This window comes from Olea europaea, chromosome 12 (assembly GCF_002742605.1).
Source record: "Olea europaea var. sylvestris chromosome 12, O_europaea_v1, whole genome shotgun sequence".
Lineage (NCBI taxonomy): Eukaryota > Viridiplantae > Streptophyta > Magnoliopsida > Lamiales > Oleaceae > Olea > Olea europaea.
The window spans coordinates 7,671,773-7,696,023 of NC_036248.1; the positions used below are offsets into that span (position 1 = coordinate 7,671,773).

General features: G+C 36.6%; 3 protein-coding genes across 6 annotated transcripts; 1 reads left to right on the forward strand and 2 right to left on the reverse strand.

Annotated features, from left to right (window-relative positions):
* The first annotated feature begins 50 nt into the window (after window positions 1-50).
* Window positions 51-9,366, forward strand: LOC111405451 (RNA pseudouridine synthase 5). 2 transcript variants are annotated; one of them, XM_023034344.1, is made up of 14 exons: window positions 51-306; window positions 396-453; window positions 1,053-1,127; window positions 1,244-1,334; window positions 1,848-2,013; window positions 2,794-2,881; window positions 5,231-5,338; window positions 6,150-6,234; window positions 6,410-6,485; window positions 6,613-6,680; window positions 7,086-7,155; window positions 8,283-8,361; window positions 8,487-8,580; window positions 9,048-9,366. In XM_023034344.1, exons 1-14 carry the CDS (start codon window positions 66-68, stop codon window positions 9,120-9,122), a joined length of 1,374 nt encoding a protein of 457 aa, XP_022890112.1. In that variant the 5' UTR covers window positions 51-65; the 3' UTR covers window positions 9,123-9,366. The 2 variants fall into 2 exon arrangements, with proteins under 2 accessions (XP_022890112.1, XP_022890113.1); XM_023034345.1 differs by lacking the exon at window positions 5,231-5,338 and having other exon boundaries at window positions 9,048-9,363.
* Window positions 9,367-9,592: 226 nt separating this feature from the next.
* LOC111406519 lies at window positions 9,593-12,037 on the reverse strand. The gene is made up of 3 exons (XM_023035931.1): window positions 10,220-12,037; window positions 10,013-10,090; window positions 9,593-9,900 (listed from the first exon to the last, which is right to left on the reverse strand). Exons 1-3 carry the CDS (start codon window positions 10,419-10,421, stop codon window positions 9,593-9,595), a joined length of 588 nt encoding a protein of 195 aa, XP_022891699.1. The 5' UTR covers window positions 10,422-12,037.
* Window positions 12,038-12,195: 158 nt separating this feature from the next.
* Window positions 12,196-23,139, reverse strand: LOC111405450. Of its 3 annotated transcripts, none has more exons than XM_023034342.1 (4): window positions 22,663-22,788; window positions 21,198-22,329; window positions 18,540-19,655; window positions 12,196-15,453 (listed from the first exon to the last, which is right to left on the reverse strand). In XM_023034342.1, the coding sequence occupies exons 2-4, from the start codon at window positions 22,306-22,308 to the stop codon at window positions 12,503-12,505; spliced, it is 5,178 nt and encodes a 1,725-aa protein (XP_022890110.1). In that variant the 5' UTR covers window positions 22,309-22,329; window positions 22,663-22,788; the 3' UTR covers window positions 12,196-12,502. The 3 variants fall into 3 exon arrangements, with proteins under 3 accessions (XP_022890110.1, XP_022890111.1, XP_022890109.1); XM_023034343.1 differs by having other exon boundaries at window positions 12,208-15,453; window positions 21,198-22,092; window positions 22,663-23,139; XM_023034341.1 differs by having other exon boundaries at window positions 12,208-15,453; window positions 21,198-22,106; window positions 22,663-23,139.
* Between the last annotated feature and the right edge of the window lie 1,112 nt (window positions 23,140-24,251).

Below are 24,251 nucleotides of genomic sequence, written 5' to 3' on the forward strand. Positions count from 1 at the left end.
GGTCCAGCTTCCAGAAGTTCCCATCAGGGCGGATTCGATGTAATCCCTACATTTTTATTGGGAAAATGGAACGGTCCACAGTGATTGTGAGAAAAAAAAATTTGAACCAGGCCGGGCCTATAACGAAGAGTGGTTCTGGCCCAGCCCACAACTCCACCTCTAAGTTTGTTTTGGGGTCCAATTGCATCACTTCCTCTCTGGTCACCTCCTATTCAACCGAGGCCATAATGCAGTCATTTGGGGAGCCTTGGCCGGAATTTAATGACGGACTCCATTACCGGGACCTCATCCGATCATCTGATTCCGGTACACATTTACGCATGTTGTATGCATTCATAAAGATTATATATCTATTTATTTGTTTATTGACCTTTTTTTTTTTGTTGACTCTACAGGCTTGACGCTGATCGAATTCTACTCCAAAAAGTACAAGAATTCAGCTCCTTTTCTAGGGTAATAATACTTAATCATATTGACATATTTTTAATGGCCCGAGAAATTTGACACGATTAGCAGTAGCACTTGACCTCAACCTCAATTTCATTTTCTCTGCAATTAATTTGAACCCATTTCAGGAAAAAAATTTGCTTTCTCTTTCTGTGTTTTTGTTTTATGGCTGGCTAAGCTTTTTGTGTTTTTGTTTTATGTCTAGCTAAGCTTAAAAAAAGTAGAATTTACTTGAAAGTAAGGTTTTTTTTTTTTTTTTTTTTAAAGCTACTTTTTTCTTACGTAAATATTCTCCATTTTGAAAGTAATAATTTTTTGACAGCGTGCTTGATGCTTTTAGAAAAAAAATTAATAATAAAAAATAAATAAATAATTTAAGGGCTTCTAAGCACACCTAAACATGCTCTAACTCTTTTCTTACATCCACAAGTAACTTATTTCCAATTGTGACAAATGCTTTAATTTAATTGTTTTAAAACTTACTTATTACTTGCATGTTAACTCACTGGTAAGTAAATTTTTAAGCTTAGCCAAACATGCTAAGTACATAACTCCACATGAACACATGCTTGTACGTGTAATGTTGGATACTGATTATTGTGCAGTTGGTTGCAGAGAATTCACAATAAGCAGATAACTATTGATGGCAATGCTGTTACAGATCCTGATACAATTCTCAGGTTTAATTTTTGAAATCGCTCTCTCTATGTAACAATTACTACAATACCCAGAGTTTCGTGCACTTGAAATTCATTACTAACTTTAGTATTTACAATTTTGCTTTCATCCTTTATAGGGAAGGTATGGAGCTAATATATTATCGGCTTCCCTGGCAAGAGCCCGATGCGCCTCACTTGCTTGAAATTCTATGTGAAGATGATGACTTGGTAGGTAGAAACATTTTCGTGTCTATGTTATATTTGATTCAACATTTCACACAAGTCATGGTAATGTTCAATCGAAAGTAATTTATCTAAAAGGTAATGAGGCTTATTTCCAAATTATTTCGAGCTTCAAAGTTAGTTTATTCGTTGTGTAATTAGGGAAACAGTTTTGTAGAAAAAAGAAAGAAGTAAAGGAATGGCCTGTTTCTTTATGGAAGAACATTTACGTGAATTTTCTTTCTCACTTCCCGTCCCTCTTAAAAGAATGAACATGGACATCAGGAAAAATGCAGAAGAAATCTTCTTGCAGAAATTGTGTTATCTATTAATATTCCTATTCATACCTCAGAACATTTTCGGGTCATGAGGCATTATAAAATAAGTGGTTTCTTCATATATTGAAAATGGAATAACTAGAGACAGAAATATTGTAGTGGATCTATTAGATATATATCCATTTCATTGATAAATCACATTTTTATATGACGGCATGTTAAATTTTGCTAATGTGTTCAGATAGCTGTAAATAAACCTTCGGGTTTACAAGTTCTACCTGGAGGCCTGTTCCAGCAGAGGACTGTCCTGACACAACTTCAATGGCGTTCACGGAAGCTGACCTCCTCATCAGCATGTCAAGAACCGCATCCTGTTCCAGTTCATCGACTTGGAAGGGGCACATCAGGTTAGTATTTATAAATACACGAGATTTTTTTGGCTAGCAGAATGTATAAACTTCATTCTTTGAGCTGTTACGGTAGTACTTCTATCTTTACTTCATTATCAAAAAGAATAGTTAAACCAGGGCTGAATTCGTTCTATGTTGTGGATTTTGGCTACGTTTAGATTTGCTTTCCAAATTTTTTTATGTTTTCTCTAGCTGTTTCATGAAAATAAAAATGTATTGATTCACTATTTTATTTAAAAAAAAAAAGTTTAGATTTATCAAAGGAAGATAACCTGTGATAGATTCTGTTCTCAATTCCATAAATTCAAAACTATTAGCTGAAAAACTAAGTTGAATTCTTATTGTTTTGTCTGAAAACTATGCGTAAAATTGTATTTTTCCATCAAAGTCATTGTTTTATCTATCTAATTGAAAGGCTATTTATACAATTGAACCTTAGGGGGTGTTTGAGTCCTATTTTTATGAAAAAATGAATTTTAGAATAGTAGATTGATGGAGAGAATGTGTGGATGAAAAATAAGGAAAAGTTTTTTTATTTACGTGTAATATTATTTTAATGAAGAATGTATGGTTAAAAAGAAGAGAAAGAAAAATGTATTTTGATAAAAATGAGAATCAAACGGGGCCTTAATATACGTGCAATAGGTGTGCTCATAATGCACTTCACATTTTGTTCTCTTCCTGTAAATGCCATTTCGATCTTTGTGGAGTTTGTGATTCTCTGAAGACCCTGGGCCTGTATAAACGAAATTTAAATGCCTTTCTATTTGGAGCTAGGAATATTACTTTGTGCGAAGACAAAGCTTGCAAAATCTCGTCTTGCAGCATACTTCGCCGATGGAACGTCAGTTGTTGGCGTCAGCAGGTAAGTGAAAAACAAATCTTTCTATCCTTTCTTAATAAATTATTGAATATGTTTCCTTATCCATCCACATTTCTTTTTTCGACTTCCGGTGAGTCCGTCGCCTACTGATTGTTGTGATGATTAGATTGGTAATTCATTTTTGTTTTTTAAATTCTTGAGTTAAATAAGGTTTGCATTATGTTAGACATTGGTTTTTAAGCTTGTTTGAACATCCTTGTTAGGATAGTAAGAAGATATTTGATAGAACCCTATTCCAGCTTATTTGACACACTTTAAGATAATTGAGAGCTGAAACACAGCATAATATTTCATCAATGCACTGGAAATTACACTGGTATAGATCTGTTATATGAAGAACAGATCCAGAATACAAAGAACTGATTAAAAGAAGGAATAACAAGGATATAAATGTGAACTTTCGGGAGGTCCACTACTCTCCTGTTGGATACCAATTTCTGCCTACTTTCACTGGAATTGACTCTCCTTATTTATAGGGTGCTCTGCTTCTAGATCGTTCTCTCAACAGATTATGTAACTGTGCATGTGGCCTTCTTTCTCCCTGCGTTTCTTTTTCTGCCCTTGCCCCTTCATTGCGCCTTTGGTAGGTAATCTGAACTGTGTGTCTATCATTACTCCCCACCACGAGACTCACCTTGTCCTGTTGGATACCTACTTTCACTGGAATTGACTCTCCTTATTTATAGGTTGCTCTTCTTCTAGATCATTCTCTCAACAGATTACGTAACTGTGCATGTGGCCTTCTTTCTCCCTGCATTTCCTTTTCTGCCCCTGCCCCTTTGTTGCGCCTTTGGTAGGTAATCTGGACTGTGGGACTATCAATATTCTTTGGACCTTCTGAAAGTTGAGGGATCATGTATCATGGTTCCTTTATAACTAAGATATGGACGCTGCTAATTACCTGTTACCCTACTGCTCTGTTATGGTGGGAAATGCAACATGCCATCAACCACTGGCTGGTTGCATTATTATAGAAGAATGGGGAGTAGTTTCATAGGAGGCTTAAGTCTGGAAAAATAATAGTTTGTGAAGCAACCAAGTGGAAAATCTTGATAGAGGCATAAATCTTCCGAGAATTTCAAGAATTTAACTTTTCAGCATCAATGTTGCTCCTCAACTGACATACTCTGTCATATAAGTTCATTTTAGTTAGCTGCTGGCGAGTTATTGTCTATCCGTATTGCCCGAGTCTCCTGAAAGTTGTAATTAGTTACGTCGATCTGAATGTCTCTGTCCTTGGAAAATGGTTGAACAATTAGTTCTGAATATAGCCATCAAAATGCCCCCACTGAACTTGTTTGATAGACTGGTGTGGAGTCTATGCAACATTATAGATCACTAAGCAACTTATCGTAAAAATGAAGAAATAATTAATAACAAATTGGTGCATGTTTGGCAAAGCTTAAATTAAATTTAAGCATGTCAAACATACTTTTTATCCACATATTTCATAGACCCGCAACTTACTACTCACTTATTATCTACACATTACTTAGGAACCACACCTTATAAGCACTACCAAACATATCCTTTAGTATAGTATACAGGAATTGGAGCTTTTTTCATCCCTAGTTACTTCTACTTTCTAATTCACATTTCTTTCGCTTTTTGTGTATGTACAACTCTAAGTTTTAGGCAGCACAAGACAAACATTGAGGAAACAAACTGACAATACATATATGGTATACAAGAGATTTATATATATATTTTTTCATTTGCAAAGTTCAAGAAAATAAAATAATTAATTTTTGTTTGCCAATCACTACCTGGGTCAACCATTAACCATGGAAAAATGTAGGAGCTTCAGACAGTAGCCAAAATGATTAAAAGGTTCTGTTTGGCACGGCTGTTGTGAGTAGAGATTTTGAATTTTAGTTTTCGAATTTTTGTTCATAACGTAAGCAAGTAGAACAACTGCCTGGGTTTTCAATTCAGTTTTAGGTTTGAAAAGAAAACCCATGATCTATTCAATTTAAATAGGTGACCCTATTTCTAGTGAGACAAAGGCACATATAGTATATAGATAGTTTAGTGTATGTTTGGGAGGGCTTTCAAAAGTTCAAAACACTTATTGGAAACACAGGAAGTTTTATATATTGTACTTGTCTATTCTATCTGACCTTAAAGTGGTGGCCCCCATTTCACTTCCCTTAAAAACATATTGCTTTAGGGTTTTTTTCCCGACTGCCCCGCCGCTTCCTCTTCCATAGTTCTTTCTCCTCTTTCACTTTCACAGATTCTCTCATCTTCTTCTCTTACCTATACCCAACCCAAATCGTACTATCTTCCACAGATGCCATCACAGTGACAAGAACTTGATCCATTATGCAGTTGTAGAAGGGGCATGCATCACCTCCATTTCCGACACGTGTCCAGAGCGTGTCCGGCGCATGCCGGTGTATTATGTGTGAGACACCGACACACTGGCTCCGGCAACATGTGAGTGCTACTTAGCAATAGAAGATATGCAATCAGTGCTTATCTTTCATCTGGCTATATTTGGAATGTTAAAAGTTCCATTAAATATAGATTTCAGCCTCCCATGAATATTAAAAGTTCCATTAAATATAGATTTCAGACTCCCATAGAAGATGAATTTAGAGCTTTTGAACTTCTCTAAAACAGCAGGGCAAAGTGCTTTTTTTTTTCTTTTTTTTTTTAGCAGTTGTTGACTTTAATAAACATACGTAATTTTAATGAAAAGCGCTTATTAGCTTTAGAAAAGCACTCCCAAACACACACTAATTTGTCATTGTAGATAATACTGCTGTAAGATGTGCATGTATTGGAATTCCACCACGAGTTCAATTATACTAGTCACAAGTCTTCCATGCTTCAGTTTTCAGCATATTCTGCATGAACGCAGACCATTTCATGTGAATCGCCATGCTGTAAAAATTGTGCTAAAATAGATCAGGCCAGGCACTGTTTTCTTTTTTAAACTCCTTCAAGCATTACAAAATCCCAAAGTAAGATTTGGTAGTATTTCCTTAAAATATACTTTTCTTTCTCCATTTCAATTGGTAAATCGTGATCCCAAGTCCCCTTTCTTTGGTGAGATAAATCTGACCAGCCTAATACACATGTTATCTGTTCAAAGCTAGCTGGGGTCACTGTTATGTTAAGAGTGCTTGTTCACATTAGTACTGTGTTTCCTAGGATATCATATTAAGATGATTGACTTACGCCTGTTATGCTTTTCTATGTTAAGATATCGTTAAGACACAATATATTGTCATTATTTGTGCAGAGATTCCAATTCAGAGCTGAATACAATGAGGAAAATTACAAAGATATATCGAGCCCTAGCAAGGGGGGTAATCAATGAGGACGAGGTAATACTAGTACAGCATTTTCTTTTTTCCTCTGCATTTTTCTTTCTTCCTCTTCCTTTTACCATTGATCTATTGAACCTCATATATCATCTGCAATGCTCTGCTACACATCAAGCTGTCAAAGCTGTTTCCACTTTTCTGTTGCATATTTAAATAGCTTTTTATTGCATGGTAGGTTACCGTTGAGCAGCCCATTGGGCAGGTCAGATATCCTGGTGTAGCCAAGGGGTTGTATGTTGCTTCTCCTTCAGGTTTGACAACTTGTGTCATTTTATGTAGCATGACACTGGTATCACGTGTTCTATTTCCTTTATCATTTATAATTTCTTCATTTCTATCAGGCTACTTATTTCTCTCCCCCACTTCTCCAATTTTCAGGGAAACCTTCTTTCAGCAGGGTTGATGTTCTTGAGAGAAATATGCACAGCAATTGTACCTTGATCCAGGTATTTGGATAATACTTACGTGCCTGCTAAACTTAGTCGTCTGCCCCAGTTGTACTAGGAATGAAGTTTGTTATTCTTAGTTCTATTTATTAAACGATCCGTCAAAAATTTCTTATCGAGTTTATGTAGGCCTGACAGTTGATAACTTCTTGTCATTGTAATTTGAGAGAATCTAATAGTTTGTGTGATAACAACACGAATAGGGTGATTTGCGAGTTGAACTCCTTTTCACTTCATAAATTTCTTCATGCCTTTCAAACTAAAATTTTTATATCAATTTGTATGAAGTGGTGAGATTTATCAATGATCAGCATCTGGAAGCAGTTATGTTTTGTTTGAGGAATCTATCTAATCGTAAAAAGCGATAGTAACTTTCTTTTCCTTTTGATTTCCCACATTTAACAGGTTGAGATCCAATCTGGGAGACCACACCAAATCCGCATTCATCTTTCTTTCATTGGACACCCACTGATAGGTAAAGTCTGAAAGTTCACATTTTTCTTCTGATATAACATCACTTCTGCCTAGAAATAACAGAATTCATTATCTCCATGCACTCAAAAGAGGCTTTCATTCTTATCATTGTATGTTATTTAGCTACAGTGTGATTCTTTCTGTCTGTTCTCAAACAGCAAAACTGCATTCTTATGTTATATTGTCAAAATATATAGAATTTAATCAGGTAAAACTGTCGTTCTGTTTCTTATAGAATTTAAGGGAAGCTGAAACTTCTCGGTCGTTTTATAACGAAGATCAGCATTATTCTTGGTGCTATGTATTCTTTGCACATGAAGATTACATAATTTAATCAGGTTTTCAAAAATTTTGAACTTCTTTTCAAGAAACTCATCATTCTAATGAAAGAAGTCATTTGTAGAAAGGAAAGCATAAATACAAGTTCAATCATTGTCAAAAATTCCTTTTTCCATGCCCCAGGAATATATATAGCATACAATATCTATTGTCTCCCCCTTCTAAAATGCAATCATATTACTTGACGCCCGAATCAAAGTAAAAATTTCAAGAGAAAAAACTTCTCTCCGTCATGTCATTTGCCAGCATGTGTTGTAATTTTGTTGAACAATACTGTAAATGAGAATTCAGTGATACACAAGATTCATTGTTTTCTACCATTTTATTCTTTTTACTGGAAACATTGCGATGTGTTCAAGGAAACACTTGATGCATATAGAACTGTTTGAACATGATGAAGTTTCAGGGAACGATCTATTTCTACAATGATAATCTGTCTAAGAATATATGCATAGCGTTACACTCTACAAGTTACCTTATGTTGCTTTAGCTACATGAACCAATTCTGGAACAGACATTTCAATACTTTCTAGTAACCCGAAACTAATGAAAAATATACTCCCGTTATTTTTGGGTTGTACTTGATAGTTGGATTAGGTCAGGATTGGGATGACAACGGCTTCATAACTTGTCTGAACTCAAGTGGCTTTAAATCCTGCTAAAACTGAATCGTACATGTGGGTTTCCGTGTAATATGAATTTATTCAAACTGCACAATTTTGAAGTGCAAATAGTTGTTTTGATTTTGGCGCTGTCATAGGTTGATCATAATTTATCACTGCTTGGCAGGCGATCCTCTTTATGTTGCTGGTGGACAGCCAAAGTGTTTTGATCCTCACGTCACAGATGAAAGTCTTGCTCATGATGGGTATAAATCCTGCCTTCCTATTTCTTATTTCTTAATAAGCAGAACTGTTGGTTATTTATATAAAAAGTTCAGAAATCATTTTATAGATTAATGGAAACTAATTGTACACTGTGTTTTTGGTTTAGAGGGTATCAGAGGCCTGGAAATCCTGTTCCTGGAGACTGTGGATACCACTTGCATGCACATCGTTCAGTTTTCCCTCACCCCATCACGAATGAGGTAGGTTTCAGAAGTGCCATTTATCACCCGGCAATGGCTTACGCATTTTAATGAAGATTTATGCCTCTGAATTGATAAAATGCCTATTCAAGTTCTGCTTACAAGTTTCACATTCGTGTCCCTCCCACAGTTTGTGTTCACTTACTTTCTAAAACAACCGATAAGCTTAGGCAATCCTGAAGATGGAGTCTGTGACATTCATTATATTTTAAATTACATATAATTAACATTTATTTGATTTCTTAAAATGTATTTTTCAAAACATAATTAACTTTTATATCATATTTTAAACATCAGACTATTTTCACTTTCATTTTCTATTTCTGACCATAAAAATGTTCTATTGAGCAGTGAATAATGTATGTATTGTGGTTGTAGCAAGTACACAGCCAAACCACATGAGTTTCCTTCATGATTCAGAAGTTGGATGCAACTGAAATTTCATCTTTTTCCCCTTTATTTTGAAGGTCATTGATATAACTGCATCACTGCCATCCATTCTCCGTACTCAAGAAGAGTCAAAAGCAATCACACAAGGTTAGTGACGAGGTTTAAGTGGTTTAGGGCTGGAATATTTTAATTTAAAATATTGTAACTTTTCGAGTAGTTTGACACCATTGGATTGAGTAGAGGCTTATAAATTTATAATTGTGGAAATTGCCATAGAATAATTTTAATCAAAGCAACATAGTTGTCGACCCAAAGAGTAACCTTGTGCAACAACGTTAGGGCAAGCATGTCTCAATAGGGTTATCCGTCGGTCGACCAGAGAGGACAAGTGTATTAATTATAATTGAAATTATTTAGTGTTACCAAACAATACTAAAATGATTGTCCTAAATATCTATAGCTGACAATGACAACTGAAGCTTGAACAAGAAAGAATACATTATAATTATGACAAATATTTCGGAGTTCTTTTCAAGGGGTTAAATCCACCAATGGTCACTCAATTTAATTTTGTTTCACTGTGGTCACCCAATTCATTTAACATTTCAGTCAAGTCACCCCGTTAAAGAATTCTCTCCTCTTTCAACACTACCACAAAATCCTTCTCACCAGTAACGAATTGTGAATTTTTCATATCCTTCTCAGCAATGAATTCTGGATGCTGCATTCCTTCACCTTCTTCTGAATCACAATATTCCTCTTCATTTGAATGCATAATATCACTGCCTCCAATATTGCTCGGTAATGTTTCTTCCCCCACGACTTCATGTACATTTTTTATAAACAAATCATCACCACCGTCTTCAAGGTCGTAATCTGGATCATGAAAAGTTTCAGCAATTGATGCAGTTTCATCATGGTTTGCTTCACCTGAAATTAGCAAAAAAATTATTCATCTTTCTAATCAAGAACTAATATTATTCAATAATCAACCAAAATAGTTATAGGTGGAACAAAAGGAACTTCTGGGTAGGAAAGTTACCATCTTCAGGTTCATATTCTAAGTCGTCCAAAGTTCCGTCATTAGGTTCATATTGGTTGTGAGCTACTTCGTATGGACCTAACAACAAAGATTTAAAATGATATTAAAGGAGATTTCTTGAACTTATATAAAGATTTCACCATGCCCAAAAGGAGACAAAATTAGAATGATAAACAAGAAGCGTAGAGATTCGATAAAATCACCAACCATATAGTGATCCCCTATTGTCTGTCATTCTTAGACCCCTGAAGAAAGAGGATAAAACAACTCTTGTTGGTGGGTTCCTCTCCTCCTTCACTTTGCGAATCAATGTTGGTGAGAAGTATTTTGAGATAGGGCTGAAAGTAGAGAGAAATTGTCGTGGGGAGAGAATTTTGGGGGAAAATGGAGAGAAGTGATTAAGACCCATTTGGCCCAAAAAAAAAAAAAAATACCGTTATTTACTTATTTGGATACATCTGGATATATTAAATTGACATGTTAGCAAACTGTTAGTCCACGTAATATTTTTCGTTAAATTAATGACGATTCTTTAATCGATAGCTTGACTGAAATGTTAAATTAAATTGATTGATCATGGTGAAACTAAATCAAATTGAAGAGGGATGGTAACACTAAGTATAAAGAACTGTGGTCACTGGTGGATTTAACTTGCTTTTCAAAGGATATTTGTTTTGTTCTAAACTTATTATAAAATTAAAAAAAAAAACATTGGAGTTGGAATAATATTTGCAATAAATTTAGATTAGTTGGTTAATACTAGACTAGTGTGGAAATGAATATTAAGATTTAATCACTAATAGCAAGGGGTCCCGTCCATAATGACGTCAGTTTATGTAGGAAGACATTTTATATGAATAGTTCATCTTTTGTATGGTGCAAAAATCATTATTTCATCCTCTTTTACTTGTTATTGTATGTTAAATCATTCAAACTAGTCATTGCTAATCGTATCCTATCTTTCGTCCTGATAATATGTTTTCAAAAATTAATCGAACGAATTGGGAAAAAATCAGTAATTTTGAAGTATTTCTTAAATACGTGAAAGGGCATTGTTGTTGTAATTTCTTGCTAGAGAAAAGATGTATAACAGATCATCAATCTCTCTCTTTAGAAGTCGAGTATGCACGCAACCAACGTAAATTATTCTCCACTTAAAACTAATCTATCAACTTGGAAACTTTAATCTTACACTTTGACTTTTCGGCTATAATATTATTTATAGAGATATTGGCAAAACGGCACCATTTTGTTCCAACTAATGACGACTTCTTACTGCAAGAAGGAGAAATTTTGACTCGTTAGCAAAATATAGGAATAATATATTAAAGACAGACAGCAGCAGCTGCCCATATTTGGATATTTTTTTAAACATGGGTGAGTTGTATGTAGACAGCACTCCAATGGAATCCCAGCCAACTGCTACCTCTCTAGAAGCTACCTTCAGAAAAGTCCTTGTCAACGTTGAATTCGGGTCCCACCAAAGTTGAATCCTTCGTTACACACATATGTCAACATTCCAACCCAACCATACAAACCTACTATCCACGCCACCTGTCAGTCAGCAACTTGCAGGTTGAAATGGGGGAAGATTTTAACCTTGAGAAGTGCTACAAGTACATCACATTTGACATTATTGTTGATAATCCTCTCACATATAGGGTGGAGTTGACGATTAAAATAATCGTGAGCCCCATATTTGTGAGAGGGCTGTAAAAATTACAACACGTACAAATATTATTTCCATTTGACCTTTTTCTTCTTAAATATGACCTAGTCCACACTATCAAACGTGCCAAGAGAATTGTCCTAACACACACTATCCCCCCGGAGAGAGTCTTGATTTTGTACTAGTTTGATAATCCTTGTCTTGAAGATGGGAAGGGGGGAGTTAGTTTTCAACAAAAATCTACCTTGGTCTAATTCACAAGCACTTACAAGAATACACGTATTATAATTTCTTGTGATCAAATAACGTATGGTTCATTGAGGTTTATTGTATACCAAAATAAATAGAACACGAATGCTGTCATTACCTAACAGGTAGGTTCCTTCTTTAGGATCACACTGGGCACAGTTACTTATCCAACATTTCAGAGGCAAGATCGATAAAATCATAACGCAAAAACTGGGGAATTGGAAGCACTGTCAAAATAATGACATAATTAAATGGGATACACCTCTTACAAATGTGAAGCTTTTCAGAACTTCAACTCTTCCAGGTTAATGGTGATTGTCCATAAGTTCTGTTTTCAGACAAAACATAATCACATCCAGTTTACAGAAATTCCTCCTCCCAATCACATGACAGTTTATTTCTGTATTTCCATCAAATACAAAAAATACAAAGCTGCCGCAACGTTACAGACCTAGGAATCCTCTGAACAAAAAGATGGATTTGAAACTGTCCAATGCCTAACACTGCTTAATTCAAACAAAACTAATATACACAAGGCAAAAATAAGAAATTTTGCCCCATCTCCACTTTTGCTACCTGCCTACATCCCCTTTGCTTCTCCAAGAATCATCCTCTATGATGATGTTCTGTGCACCAAATTGTTTCTTAGCATACTGCATTTTGATGACTGCCACAGGATCTGAAACACCGGAAGTCTGGCCTCCAACAAGAACCCCACCTCTTCCAACGAGGTTAATTCCAACCATCCCTCTTCCTTGCTGTTGTATACCTGAAATCACATCAAACCTGTTTCTTCTTTGCATCTCAGCATATAACTCCTGCTCCCGCCTCATATCTATGCTAAAATGCTCTACTTCTTGACTCCTCAACACCTGATAATCGGCTACTCCATTGCTGCTACTTGGTTCTCTATTCGGTAAACAAGAGATACCATTTAAATTATGGCCATTGCACCTAACACCTCGCTCCAATTTGGCAGAGGGCATGGCACAATTACTAAATGCATCAGGATACTTGGTCAGCAAGAGAGTAGAGTAGGGTAAATGAGGAAAGCCATTTTGCATTTTGTTTCCATCACAAAACCCAAAATTCCTAACAGGAACATGTTCTGAGCCCAAACAGTTGTCATGTTCAAACGGCAGTTGATCTGAATTGAAATCAGTACTCCTATCAGCCGATAGTTTCATATTGAATGACTGGTTTCCTGCTTTATGGTGCTGAGTCTTGTCATCTTCACTCTTGTGTACACTAGAAATAGGTTTAAGCTCAGAGGAGGTTAAAATTTTACCAAACAATTTCACATCACCATTTCCGCAAGGTTTTTCCATATCTGTTGAACTGCCTGATTGAGGTCTATAATGATCTTTGGTCTGTTCTCGAGATGGAAGTGAAGCCTCAGCATCTGAACTATGATTTCTCGAACTGTTGCACTTCTGGAAATAAAACTCTGAATGCCTGTCCGGATGAAAATTTCCATCTGACTTGGGGGCACTTCGAAGTAAAATGGGTCTTTTACAACTCATATTGCTATTCCTCTCTTTAATCGTTGAATCTGATGAAGGATAACCACAGAGAACATGGGAAGATACAATATGGTCCAACAATGAATGTCCTGAAGGCCGATGACAATCACCTATCAAAACAATATCTTGACCCTGATCATCTTTATTCCCAACGTCACCAATGGCTGATGATATGACTTTAGTTGGAGCAGAAAATCGCAGCAACGAACTCGTAGGTGCCAAGCAATCTCTGTGCTGCCACATAATGGTGTGAGACTTATCTGCTGAAGAGCTTTCCAAGCCAGCCTTCTTTTGGCATCCAGATAAAATATTGACCTGTGAAGAAGAAGGGATGTCAGCAGAAGGATGAGAAGGAATTGCAGATGGCTGGGGCTCATAGTTCATCACTCTCTTTGAGCAGCTTAGACTATTTGTTTCACCAGAAGTCGCATGCCCATTTGCAACTTTCTTCTCATTCAATCTACATTCAGGTAACCGGAGTCCTCGTCCTTCATTTCCTGGCCCAGGATGCCCGTTAGGAACTTCAAATAAAACAGCCTCATTACTCAATCTATTTGGCAGGGCATTGTGATCTGCCTCTTCAATAACTTGCTCAGCTACTTCCTCAGAGGATACAAAAACATTTTTATGTTCTACAGCAGCTGCAGACCCACTATTAACACCATTCGGTTCCTCACAGCTCACATCAAAGTCTAGACCTGGCTTTTTATTCACTTGACAATCAGTAGGCACAGAATTATTTAACACACGTTCAGTGCCTGTGGAAACCTGAAGTGCTATTCCATGACTATTCTCATATTTGTTAACATTAGGATTCGAATTCATTGTTCCTACAAGATCAGATTCGCAGCTCAACAGAAGGTCATCTTCCATCTTAGATCTTGATTTCTCACTGGAAATAACTGAGCCAGTCCCCACAACACATGCACCTTCTGCATCACTGCCACCTCCGTTAACATCACCAGACACTACATCACCAGTTGAAGGATGAATCAGATCCAATCCAAGACACTTCCGGGCCTTGCTAAAGTAGACCTTGCATTGATCTCTGGATCTTGTTCTGACACATCGTGAGATCTTTGCAAAATCCTTGCCATAGGATGACACGGCCTGAATGAAGATGGACTTTTCCTCGTCAGTCCAATTAGTAGAATCCATCTCCTCACAGCTATCATCTGAACGTTCACCATCAACATTCTGTGTAACTTCGGCGGCTAAAGACTGCCTTGTGGAAGAACCCACTCTGTGATACCTCCAATCATGATAGCCCTCCCCAAGGTCAACAGAACTCGTGATGCAAGAACCCGTAGCTTCTGATGATAGGGAGCCACAGATACCGGCCAACACATCAGCAGCCACAGTTTCTCTGTCATTATTATAGACGTCAAGACCAGTCCATTGCTCTAATGAACCATCATCAATCCTCAGTGCTTTGTAAGAACCACTGAAAAAGTATCTAGATGTGCGATTCTGCTGAATTTCTATGCCATCAACAGCATTAGCTACACTAGCTGTGGAACCCACTATATCAAGGGAAGCTGCATTAACCTCACGATTCCATCTTTTCCCAGATGCAACCAGGTATGTATTAGTAGAACGGGACTTCTTTGGCTTGGCAACGTCGGGCCTGTTTCTTGCCTTTTCAAAGCAATCAGACTTGCGATTCTTGTAGTAGAACTCAACGCAATCTGCTGTGGTTTTATGATCCAGAAAAGATGCAATCTTGCTGAAATCTTTCCCAAATGTAGCAAGCTTGTCAATGAAAACTTCTCTCTCTTCAGAACTCCAAAGGTTGATCATAGACCTTTCTTTCTCAACAGCACATGGATCTTCCACCAAACAATTACTCGAAATGAACTTCGATATCATTTTCTCCTTATCATCCAAAATTAAAGCTGGCATCTTCAACGTATTCCTACAGAGTTTGACCTGGGCATCTGAAAGCAACCTGCTCACATAATCACTTACTTCTGCTTCAGGCACCACATTAAAAATTCCAACTGCAAAGACCAGTTAAAGCAAATGTTGAGAATTTCAGTATAAGCTACCATTAAATAGTCAATTTCATAATCCAGGAAAACATTTAAGCCTGACAGCAACCATGAGAAAGAGGTAATCAGACAATATACGCAATAAATGAGGAACGCACTGAAAGACAGCTCTAAAGAAGACAACCACTCAGTGTCTGCTAGTGGCAACACATGCAGCGGGCCTCAGAAAATCTTTGCTAAATTCCAAATCCCTTCTGTCAACAGCCATGTAAATAATTATGAGAGAGAGACCAAAACTCGGAACAAATCAAGTTAGTGACTTGATGTGTGTCCCACTAGCTAGCTGTACGCTCATGATAGTAAGTTCTCAAGTCAACTGAAACCAGTATCTTTACACCCCAAAAAGCAGATATTCAGTTCATGTACAATATGTCACACTCGATGTAGTTGTAACTATATCAACTTCAACTTATTCATACTAACAGCAATCTGAAGACCACCACTCAGTGTCTGCTAGTGGCAACACGTGCAGCGGGCCTCAGAAAATCTTTGCTAAATTCCAAATCCCTTCTGTCAACAGCCATGTAAATAATTATGAGAGAGAGACCAAAACTCGGAACAAATCAAGTTAGTGACTTGATGTGTGTCCCACTAGCTAGCTGTATGCTCATGATAGCAAGTTCTCAAGTCAACTGAAACCAGTACCTTTACACCCCAAAAAGCACTTATTCAGTTCATGTACAATAGGTGACACACGATGTAGTTGTAAGTATTTCAGCTTCAACTTATTCATACTAACAGCAATCTAACAGCAGAAAAAGCATGAAGCGTACATGAAATAAAGGGACCAATGATATCCATTCCAATATGTTCCACCCACATAAGATAGCTAACGGTGCTGAAACGATGCCACATTCATTATAGAGAATCCGTCCTCTTTTCCTCCACATTGTTTTTTTCTCCATCCTATGACGTGTTTGGGGAGAGATTATTTGAAGTGAAAAATGATCTTTTGGACAATGTGTGGTTAAAAAGGAAAAATTAAGAATCCGCGTGCAAAATTATTGTATTCGGAGAATGCGTGGTTGAAAATGAGTTTTAGGAAAAATGATTTTCAAATAAGCTCTGCCAAGCAAGAAACTTCTCCTGCCATTTTTGCTTTTCATTCTTTGTTTTAATTGATTTTTAATGGAATTAAAAAAGAAAAGAAACAGCAGAAAAGGTGTGATATTCATGAAAAAACATACAAGCATAAAGAGCACATTAACCAACATATAATTGCAAAATGTGAAAACCATCCATCCCACCTCAGTCTAACAACAAATACGAGCTAAAATCAGTTTCCAGGGAATTGATCTAGCTATATGCTTAAGAACAAAACTGTTCCTAGTTCCTAACAATGCTTAAAAGATAAGGCATGAGATTAGACAATTCACCTCTCGTAGTTCTAAACAGACGACTGCAGGGATAAGCCTTGTGAGTTCTCATATTTCAACAAAAGAGAATGCCACAAAGTTGAGAGAAAAACTGAAGATACGAAATTGAACGTTGTTAAAAAAGATTTTTTATGTAGGAGAAATTCTAGATTACATCATCCAACAATGAGGGCATACAAAGGGAGATTTCACAATGATACAGCACGTTTCGTCATTTTATACAGAACAAACTAGAGCATTCCTGCTTCTAAATCTTCTCTCAACATTATATGCAGAAGGTTCATTTACTGTTGAAACTATATTGCTAATATTCAAAATTGCAAAGTTCAAAACATGTTTGACAGTGCAGGAGGTTTTAAGCACTGCCAAATGCTCTTAGTCCTTTGTCATAGTGCCAGTTTCCGGTATCTATCATTTTAAGGCTTCAAGGCTTAAGGTTTGATGCAGCACAAGCAGAAATTGGGGGTGTCTAATTCTTTTGCATCTTAATGCTAGCTAGCAGGCTCAATAGTAACACATTCTCCTAAAATCAAAGACCCAATAACATGACATGGACATGGAAACAACGGGTAATATGAATATCTTTATCAAATTTTCCAAAGACAAATGTATGAATTCAACAGATTTTGTCATTGCAATGATGGACGAGATCACTGAAGGTTCAGAAGGAAAAGCATTGGAGAAAATGAGAAACAGGGGATGGTTTTGGGCATGTCTAAACAGCAGTATGAATGGGATTTCAAAAGTATGTCAACAAGAAGAAGAAAGACACAGGATTTGGAACCAAAAAAAATAAAAAATAAAATTGCGAAGTCTCATTCTCCTTCAAGGTCCCATAAACATGACATAGGCATAGAGAGAAGGGGGATATAGAATATCATTATGAGATTTTCCAAGGACAAATGATTGTTGGGCTCCTTCAGATTAATGGAAAAATTAACACTGAAGGTTCACAGGGAAAAGAATTGGAGAAAAAGACAACATAAGGGCAGTTGTTCGGTATGGCTGAAAATCATCACGAGCGGTGACTCTGATAATAATGCAATGAGATGAAAAGAAGAAGAAACTGAGTCCAATCAATATCACACCATAAATTTTAGTCTTATATAAAATAGCGCCAAAAAAGGTTGCAACTTCTATACCATAAACTAAAAGATTTAAAACTTGTTAGCAAACCAATCCAATCAAGCTAAATTTTTAAAGAATAGAATTCTCCAAGAGAAAATGCTGGCAAAAATTGTTTAGCTCAATAGCATTCTCATTCAGTATTGTAATAGCCAATTGACCAAATTGTATCCAAAAAACGTTGAAGATTAGTTTCTCTAAGACGTCATATCACATATTCTAATTTTCCAAAGTAAATGACCACAAGAAACAATCCTAACCTAGTATTCTCCAATGAAAGGTCCGATGCATGTAACAAAAATCAAGAGACATTAGTGCTCTACTTTCAATTAACCATAAAAGGCTTTAATAAAGGAGCCAAGATGTTAAAAATCAAGATGGCAGATTCTTGTTCCTTTTCTACCTAGGAGGTTGAAAATGATATAATAGTAAGAGAAAATTTCTTTAACAGCAGATAGACAGCACATGAGACGTTGAAAGGAACCATCAGAAGGAGAAGCATAAAAAGGAATATATAAAGCAAAAATTCATTACCTGGATACAAAAATTGAGGGATATCAGAGGGAAGATACTTTTGAGAGCTATTCCGCATAAACCGAAACCTTTGATCTAACTTCTTGGAAGACTTTGCAAGAATTTTCATTGAAGCAAGAAGACGATCATCCTTCCAGAAATGCCGAAATACCCTAAACCTGAGAGTGATAACTTTCTCCTTAAAATGTAGGAATCGCCGCCTCATTATAATTTTTTTCTTCACTATCATGGGATCACATTGCAAATAAGAGGCAGTGGAATGATACCGATTGGCAGGCAATAACTTATTAAGCACTTCCGAAGCTCTACTTGCAGAATCTTTGTTAGAAGCCATTATTAAATTATAAATTTCTTCCCCACTGCCACTTGAAATGCTATCAGTAGACTGAGTTTGACAACTACTTCTTAGACCAGGTTGAAAATCATCAACATGAGCGGGCATATCTCCGGTGTTTGACTCATCATTTAGATCACTGTTTCCCAGCTTCCTACAATTATTTACATCTAACTTCAAGAAACCATCAATAGGATTTGCTGTATCAAGAGGGAAAACATCTTGCCCAGAAGAAGGCAATTCAACAAACTTAGATGTCGCACTTCCTGGACTATCAATATTCTCTTCTTTCAAATCAGTTTCCAATGCATTAGCTGTGCTCTCTATAATCTTAGTTCCACTACACGCAAACTGCAGTGGAGCAGGTCCGGCAACTAGCTCTTCACAAACTCTAAGGTTGCATTCTACAGGCAGTGAACAGGATACATAAGGACGATAACAGCCACCTCTAGATTTAGATATCGATGACTTCAGTTCCGTTTCAAGTGAGTCTATCTCAGATTCAGTCATCTCGACTGCTTTTAATATGTCGACTTTCCATACCATCAACTTTTTCATAGCAGTGGATTGCACAAAACCAGCATCCATGGAACTTGAATCATCAGATTGTAACAACTCATTAATGTAAGAGCTCAAATTAGCGACAGATTCAGGCTCCAAATTTTCTAAATTAAAAGCTGGTCCCTGACAGGGATTATGTGAAAGAATGCTTCGTGAGCAGCTTAAATTAGAAACATCGTGATCAACACTGGCTACCTTGACTGACCGGTTTTCCTCGGTACCTGTTATAATTATTAAGCTTAAAATGAGATCAAATTGGAAAAGATTAGAACTATTATTGGTGCTGATATAACCAGCCTTCGCTCAAAAGAACATAAAATCAGTTTACACTCGGAACAAATTTGCTTGACAAGGAGAAGATTCCAAACTTTGTTACCGCTAAGCTAAATTAGAACTTCTTTGCACATTATGTAAAGAGACCACTGCAACTGCTATATCATTCCTTCATTGAATTTCATCAAGGATGTAACTTTTGACCACCAACACTACAGGGCATAAAGATGTTAAGTGCTTTGAATCATTATTCTACTTACAAGCAAGAAATTCATTAAGGATGCAAAAGCAATTGTAAGCTTAGATAAAGCAGCATTAATTTGATCAGTGATAACAAAAAGTACAACTGATGTTGGACAAATTAACAAGACATGACAGAAACCAACGAGCAAGAAACAAATTAATGCACAAGATCAAGAGAAGTTCAAATAGGAAACTTCAATGCAAAATAAAAAGGGCATTAAAGATGGGCTACTTGCTAAAAAATGTTTGTTCACCATTGCCCGTCCTTCAATGCTATTTAGTACTTGTCTTGCTAAAATTATAATCTCGTTAGAATTTGAAGGCAAATTCAACTTTAATTTCAACCACCCATTCATAACTACTAGCCATTTATTATCCAAACATTTTGTGGGACCCATCACTCCTCTTCATTATAATCTAATTATGATTTCTCCCAAACAAGCACATAAATGAAGGTGAAGCTGGTGGATAAATATGTGACAGCTTAAGGGGAGAAAGACAACATATGCTATCGTGGTAAACACAAAAGTTCACAAAGAACCTGAACATGTTGGAAAGCCTCAATGCATGGCAGTCAAAAAATTGTCATAATTGTCCTAAATTTGGGGAAGTGTTGGGTAGAAAAAGGAAACGGTCGAGGAAACAACATAATTTGTCAATCTTTGTTCTACAACCAGCTTTAAGCATCTATGTCAAGAATAACGGAAAACTGAGAGGTGATAAGATCTATAATCTCATAAGCAAAACTGTTATATCTATCTTTTGATTAAGAGACAATTCTCATAAAGACTTCATGTATCTTTAGGGGTAGTTTGACAAAGCTTTTGACACAAATTTTAGCAAACCAAAGATGGATAAAGCCCCTAAACTATAAGATAAGTAAGCTCTCCAGACCATACAAGAGTGGATTTTGATAGAAAATGATAAAATGGGAGGTTGAAGAATTGATAAAAGTTGTGGGCCCATAAAATGTTTGGTTAAATTCAACTTTGACCAGTTGAAAAGTTGATAAAATTCTAGTGAAGTGATATCAACACATGGAGACAAGAACCAACAAAAGACCTTAATTTAGAAAATGCACCAAACGAGGTAAGGGAATCTTTAATGTCACTGTCAAATTTATAGTTTTCTTGATCCTTTGTTCAACATTTAATGCTCGATATTAATCAGAAGGGAAAGAGCAGATATATAACAATAAACAAACATTGTGGTATGTCCATATGTTTAATAAGAAAAGCACAATTTACCTGGTAAGGAACTACAACCAACCGAAGATGGAGTAGCAGGAGAGGTGTCATCAAGGAAAACAGCTACCCTAGGACTTCTATCAGCCACATTTGCAGAGAGAGTGTGTGCAGGTTCTCTTTTATTTTCGCTAATGACCAATCCATTTTGGGTTGCACCATCTTCAGGGCCATCTACATTCTTCTTCTCATACTTAGCGAGTCCCTCACCCCAGCCAAGGCGTGGCTTCTTCCTGGAACTTGTCTCTTCAGACGGCGCAGGAGTGGGAACATTGGATTTCACACAAGCAACAGCCTCCCCAGAAGGAGACTGGACTGCCATCACGTTCTTTGGTTGCATCTCAGCTTTCATCTCATTGGAGTCTGCTCCCATGCTCTTAGAGCTACTTGAATCGCTAAAACCAGATCCCCGAGAAGACAAGCTTTCTGATCTGGTCCATTTTACAGGCTTCCAATCTATCGATCCCAGTGAGTTCTCTATCTCTACTTTCTGAACGGTGCGGCCCAATCCATCAGCATCGCTACCACTCTCATCAAGATGATATTTCAACTGAGATTGATCAGGTGATTTCTCAAAGTTGGGATCAGGATGGGAGTTGTTTTTGTTGTGGTTGTCATTATTGTTGCATGTTTGCACATTCCCTACAGACCTTTGATCATTGACCTCATTATCTAGTTTTCCAAGACCACGTGGTGATTTAGGAGGTTCCAAAGAGTTAACTTTCCAGTCTTTCTGGCTAGAGGAACCCCTAGATTCCCGGCTATTTCTGAAATATCTTCCATCACCACGAGACAAAAAAGGCCGAGAATTCTCGTCATCAAAACTCCTTTCGTTGAATCGAGACCCTAAAGGCGGAACTCCACGAGCAGACTCCTCAGGATACATATGCCAACCACCCTGCTTACCATGACCTTCAGCAGAAACATTCAAACACCCACAAAAATGGGCCAAAAACAACATAGAAATAATCAACACAAGCAAAAAAGGCTGTCCTCCAGAGAATTTTCCCTCCATAAAACTCACAATTTCGGCAAAGTTCGAAGGGAGAAAAAGCAAAACAACTAGAGATCTATGCAGATACAGTGAACGGATCAACCCTAGACTAGGCTCCATCGTTCCAGCGCATTAGATCTGCTGAAATATTTTACCAAATGCATTTACAGGTTCATATACAAAATTGTGCCCAGAAACCCGGTCTCCACATCAAATTTGCCAAATTTAAATACAAGTTAAATGAAGAATCTTTTTATTAACATACTATACCTGGCATACTTCATATTACTCCCTCAATTAAAATTCATTCTTTAGTAACAAAGAAACCCGTTTACCAAAATCTCTAACTCCAACTTGCTAAAGGGAAAATCATCTTTAATCATCAAGATTCGTGAATAATTAATTCCACGTCCTCCATAAATCAAAAGAAAGCCCAAAAACCAGCGCGTAAAATAAATAAATAAATAAGCTCACCAGGGGGAAGAGGGCGGGAGCGGAAATCGGAGAACCACCGTTGCTGGTTGTGGTGATGATGATAGGGATGATGCGTAGGAGGCGGCGGCGGATGAAACAGATGCGGCAGGTCCCGCCATCTGAAACCTCCAGCAGCACCAAGGCGTGTGGGTTCGAATCTCTCGTGCTTGCGAAAGTCTCTCCGATCCCAAGGCAATGGCTCCGGCGGCATGAAATATAGAGTCTCTACTGTATCTGGCGGTTCTGCCAATTCTTCCTATCCTCAATCTCATCCAAAACGCCCAATATGCAAAATAAAATAAAAAAAAATCCAATATATTTATAGTGATAAATCAGCAGTTTTCGGAATAATGATTTTCAGGGTTTGAAGAAAAAGAAGAAAGGGTTCTTGTGTTTCTCTGTTAGGAAGCAATCAAAAAGAAATTGGGGTCAGGGAAAAGTAAGAACGTGAGGTGATAGAGATAGAGAGAGGCGCTCATGGTGGGTGGAGTGGGGTGCATTTATTTTTCTTACATTTAAATTTTCTAATTTTTAATTGTTTTTATTTATTATTAATATGAAAGAGATGGGATGAGGTGAGGAATAGATGGGTCGTTGCTATTTGCCATGTCAAAGGGTTTTTATCCTATGCATTGAATGCAGGCTCTATAAAAAGTCTGTACTTCTTTGGAATTAATCCTCCTTTACCTTAAAAGAGAGGACGCCTGCATCACTATTCACCTCGAGACAGGTTTCACACTGATCTCATTTTGTACTGTAGGTGAACCTGTTATACACTATTCATGCAAAAATATATATATATATATATATATAGAAAATGATGAAATTTGATTGCATTAATTGTTGCTGTTTTTGTTGACTTTATTCAACCATCTAATGTCGATTACAGTAGCTTAGTTTCAAAAATATCTAACGTCGTTGAATGTTGTACCTTTCAGAAATGAAATAATATAAATGTGAAAATTTTTCTGTATTATTACTTTCTCGTAAAACTTCTTCCAACAAAGCTAAGACACTATTTCGCTCTCTCAAACGGAAGGACAATAAATCTGCAGGTAAATTAAATAGTTGGGACGTGAAGTATTGTAACGAGCTTTCTTAGGTTAATTAGTTGTTATTGTTATTTTTTTTCCGTGTTACGATATTATGTATTATTCTTCTTTTTCTTAGAAAAAGATGGATTCTTTATGTCATTTTTGGTTTTTTATTTCATAATAGAAGTTCTCCAAGTTGTAACTTATCTTTGGATGTTATGTTTTTGGGCAAATGTTGCAACAAAAACTAACCATTCTTGTAGAATCATTGGCGTTGTTGCAACGATAATTTTTGGGTAAGTTTTATTACAAAATTTATTATTTTAATTGATTCTTTATAAGTTGTTGTATATATTTTACACTATCTTCATTAAATGCTATTTAAATATTTTTTACTTTATGGTTATGTATTCTTTGGGCGCAAATACCTCTCTGTGTATATTTTTTTTTTTTTTGTCTTCTTAGTTACTTCTTTATAATCAGTTTGGGTTTCACACATGTAATAGGTTATTTTGTCTTAATTGTGTTTATTCAGTATACTAATAATTTATTTTA

What these genes read in the sequence shown, in the direction of transcription:
- LOC111405451 (XM_023034344.1), top strand. Translation starts at nt 66, where the DNA reads ATGGAACGGTCCACAGTGATTGTGAGAAAAAAAAATTTGAACCAGGCC. An exon ending in AATTCAGCTCCTTTTCTAGG is followed by an intron (nt 454 to 1,052) that starts GTAATAATACTT and finishes ATTATTGTGCAG; the next exon opens with TTGGTTGCAGAGAATTCACA. An exon ending in GGGTAATCAATGAGGACGAG is followed by an intron (nt 6,235 to 6,409) that starts GTAATACTAGTA and finishes ATTGCATGGTAG; the next exon opens with GTTACCGTTGAGCAGCCCAT.
- LOC111405450 (XM_023034341.1), bottom strand. Translation starts at nt 22,873, where the DNA reads ATGCCGCCGGAGCCATTGCCTTGGGATCGGAGAGACTTTCGCAAGCAC. An exon ending in TGGTTGTAGTTCCTTACCAG is followed by an intron (nt 19,656 to 21,197) that starts GTAAATTGTGCT and finishes TAATTATAACAG; the next exon opens with GTACCGAGGAAAACCGGTCA. An exon ending in CCCTCAATTTTTGTATCCAG is followed by an intron (nt 15,454 to 18,539) that starts GTAATGAATTTT and finishes TGGTCTTTGCAG; the next exon opens with TTGGAATTTTTAATGTGGTG.
- LOC111406519 (XM_023035931.1), bottom strand. Translation starts at nt 10,421, where the DNA reads ATGGGTCTTAATCACTTCTCTCCATTTTCCCCCAAAATTCTCTCCCCA. An exon ending in CAATAGGGGATCACTATATG is followed by an intron (nt 10,091 to 10,219) that starts GTTGGTGATTTT and finishes CTTTGTTGTTAG; the next exon opens with GTCCATACGAAGTAGCTCAC. An exon ending in AGAATATGAACCTGAAGATG is followed by an intron (nt 9,901 to 10,012) that starts GTAACTTTCCTA and finishes TGCTAATTTCAG; the next exon opens with GTGAAGCAAACCATGATGAA.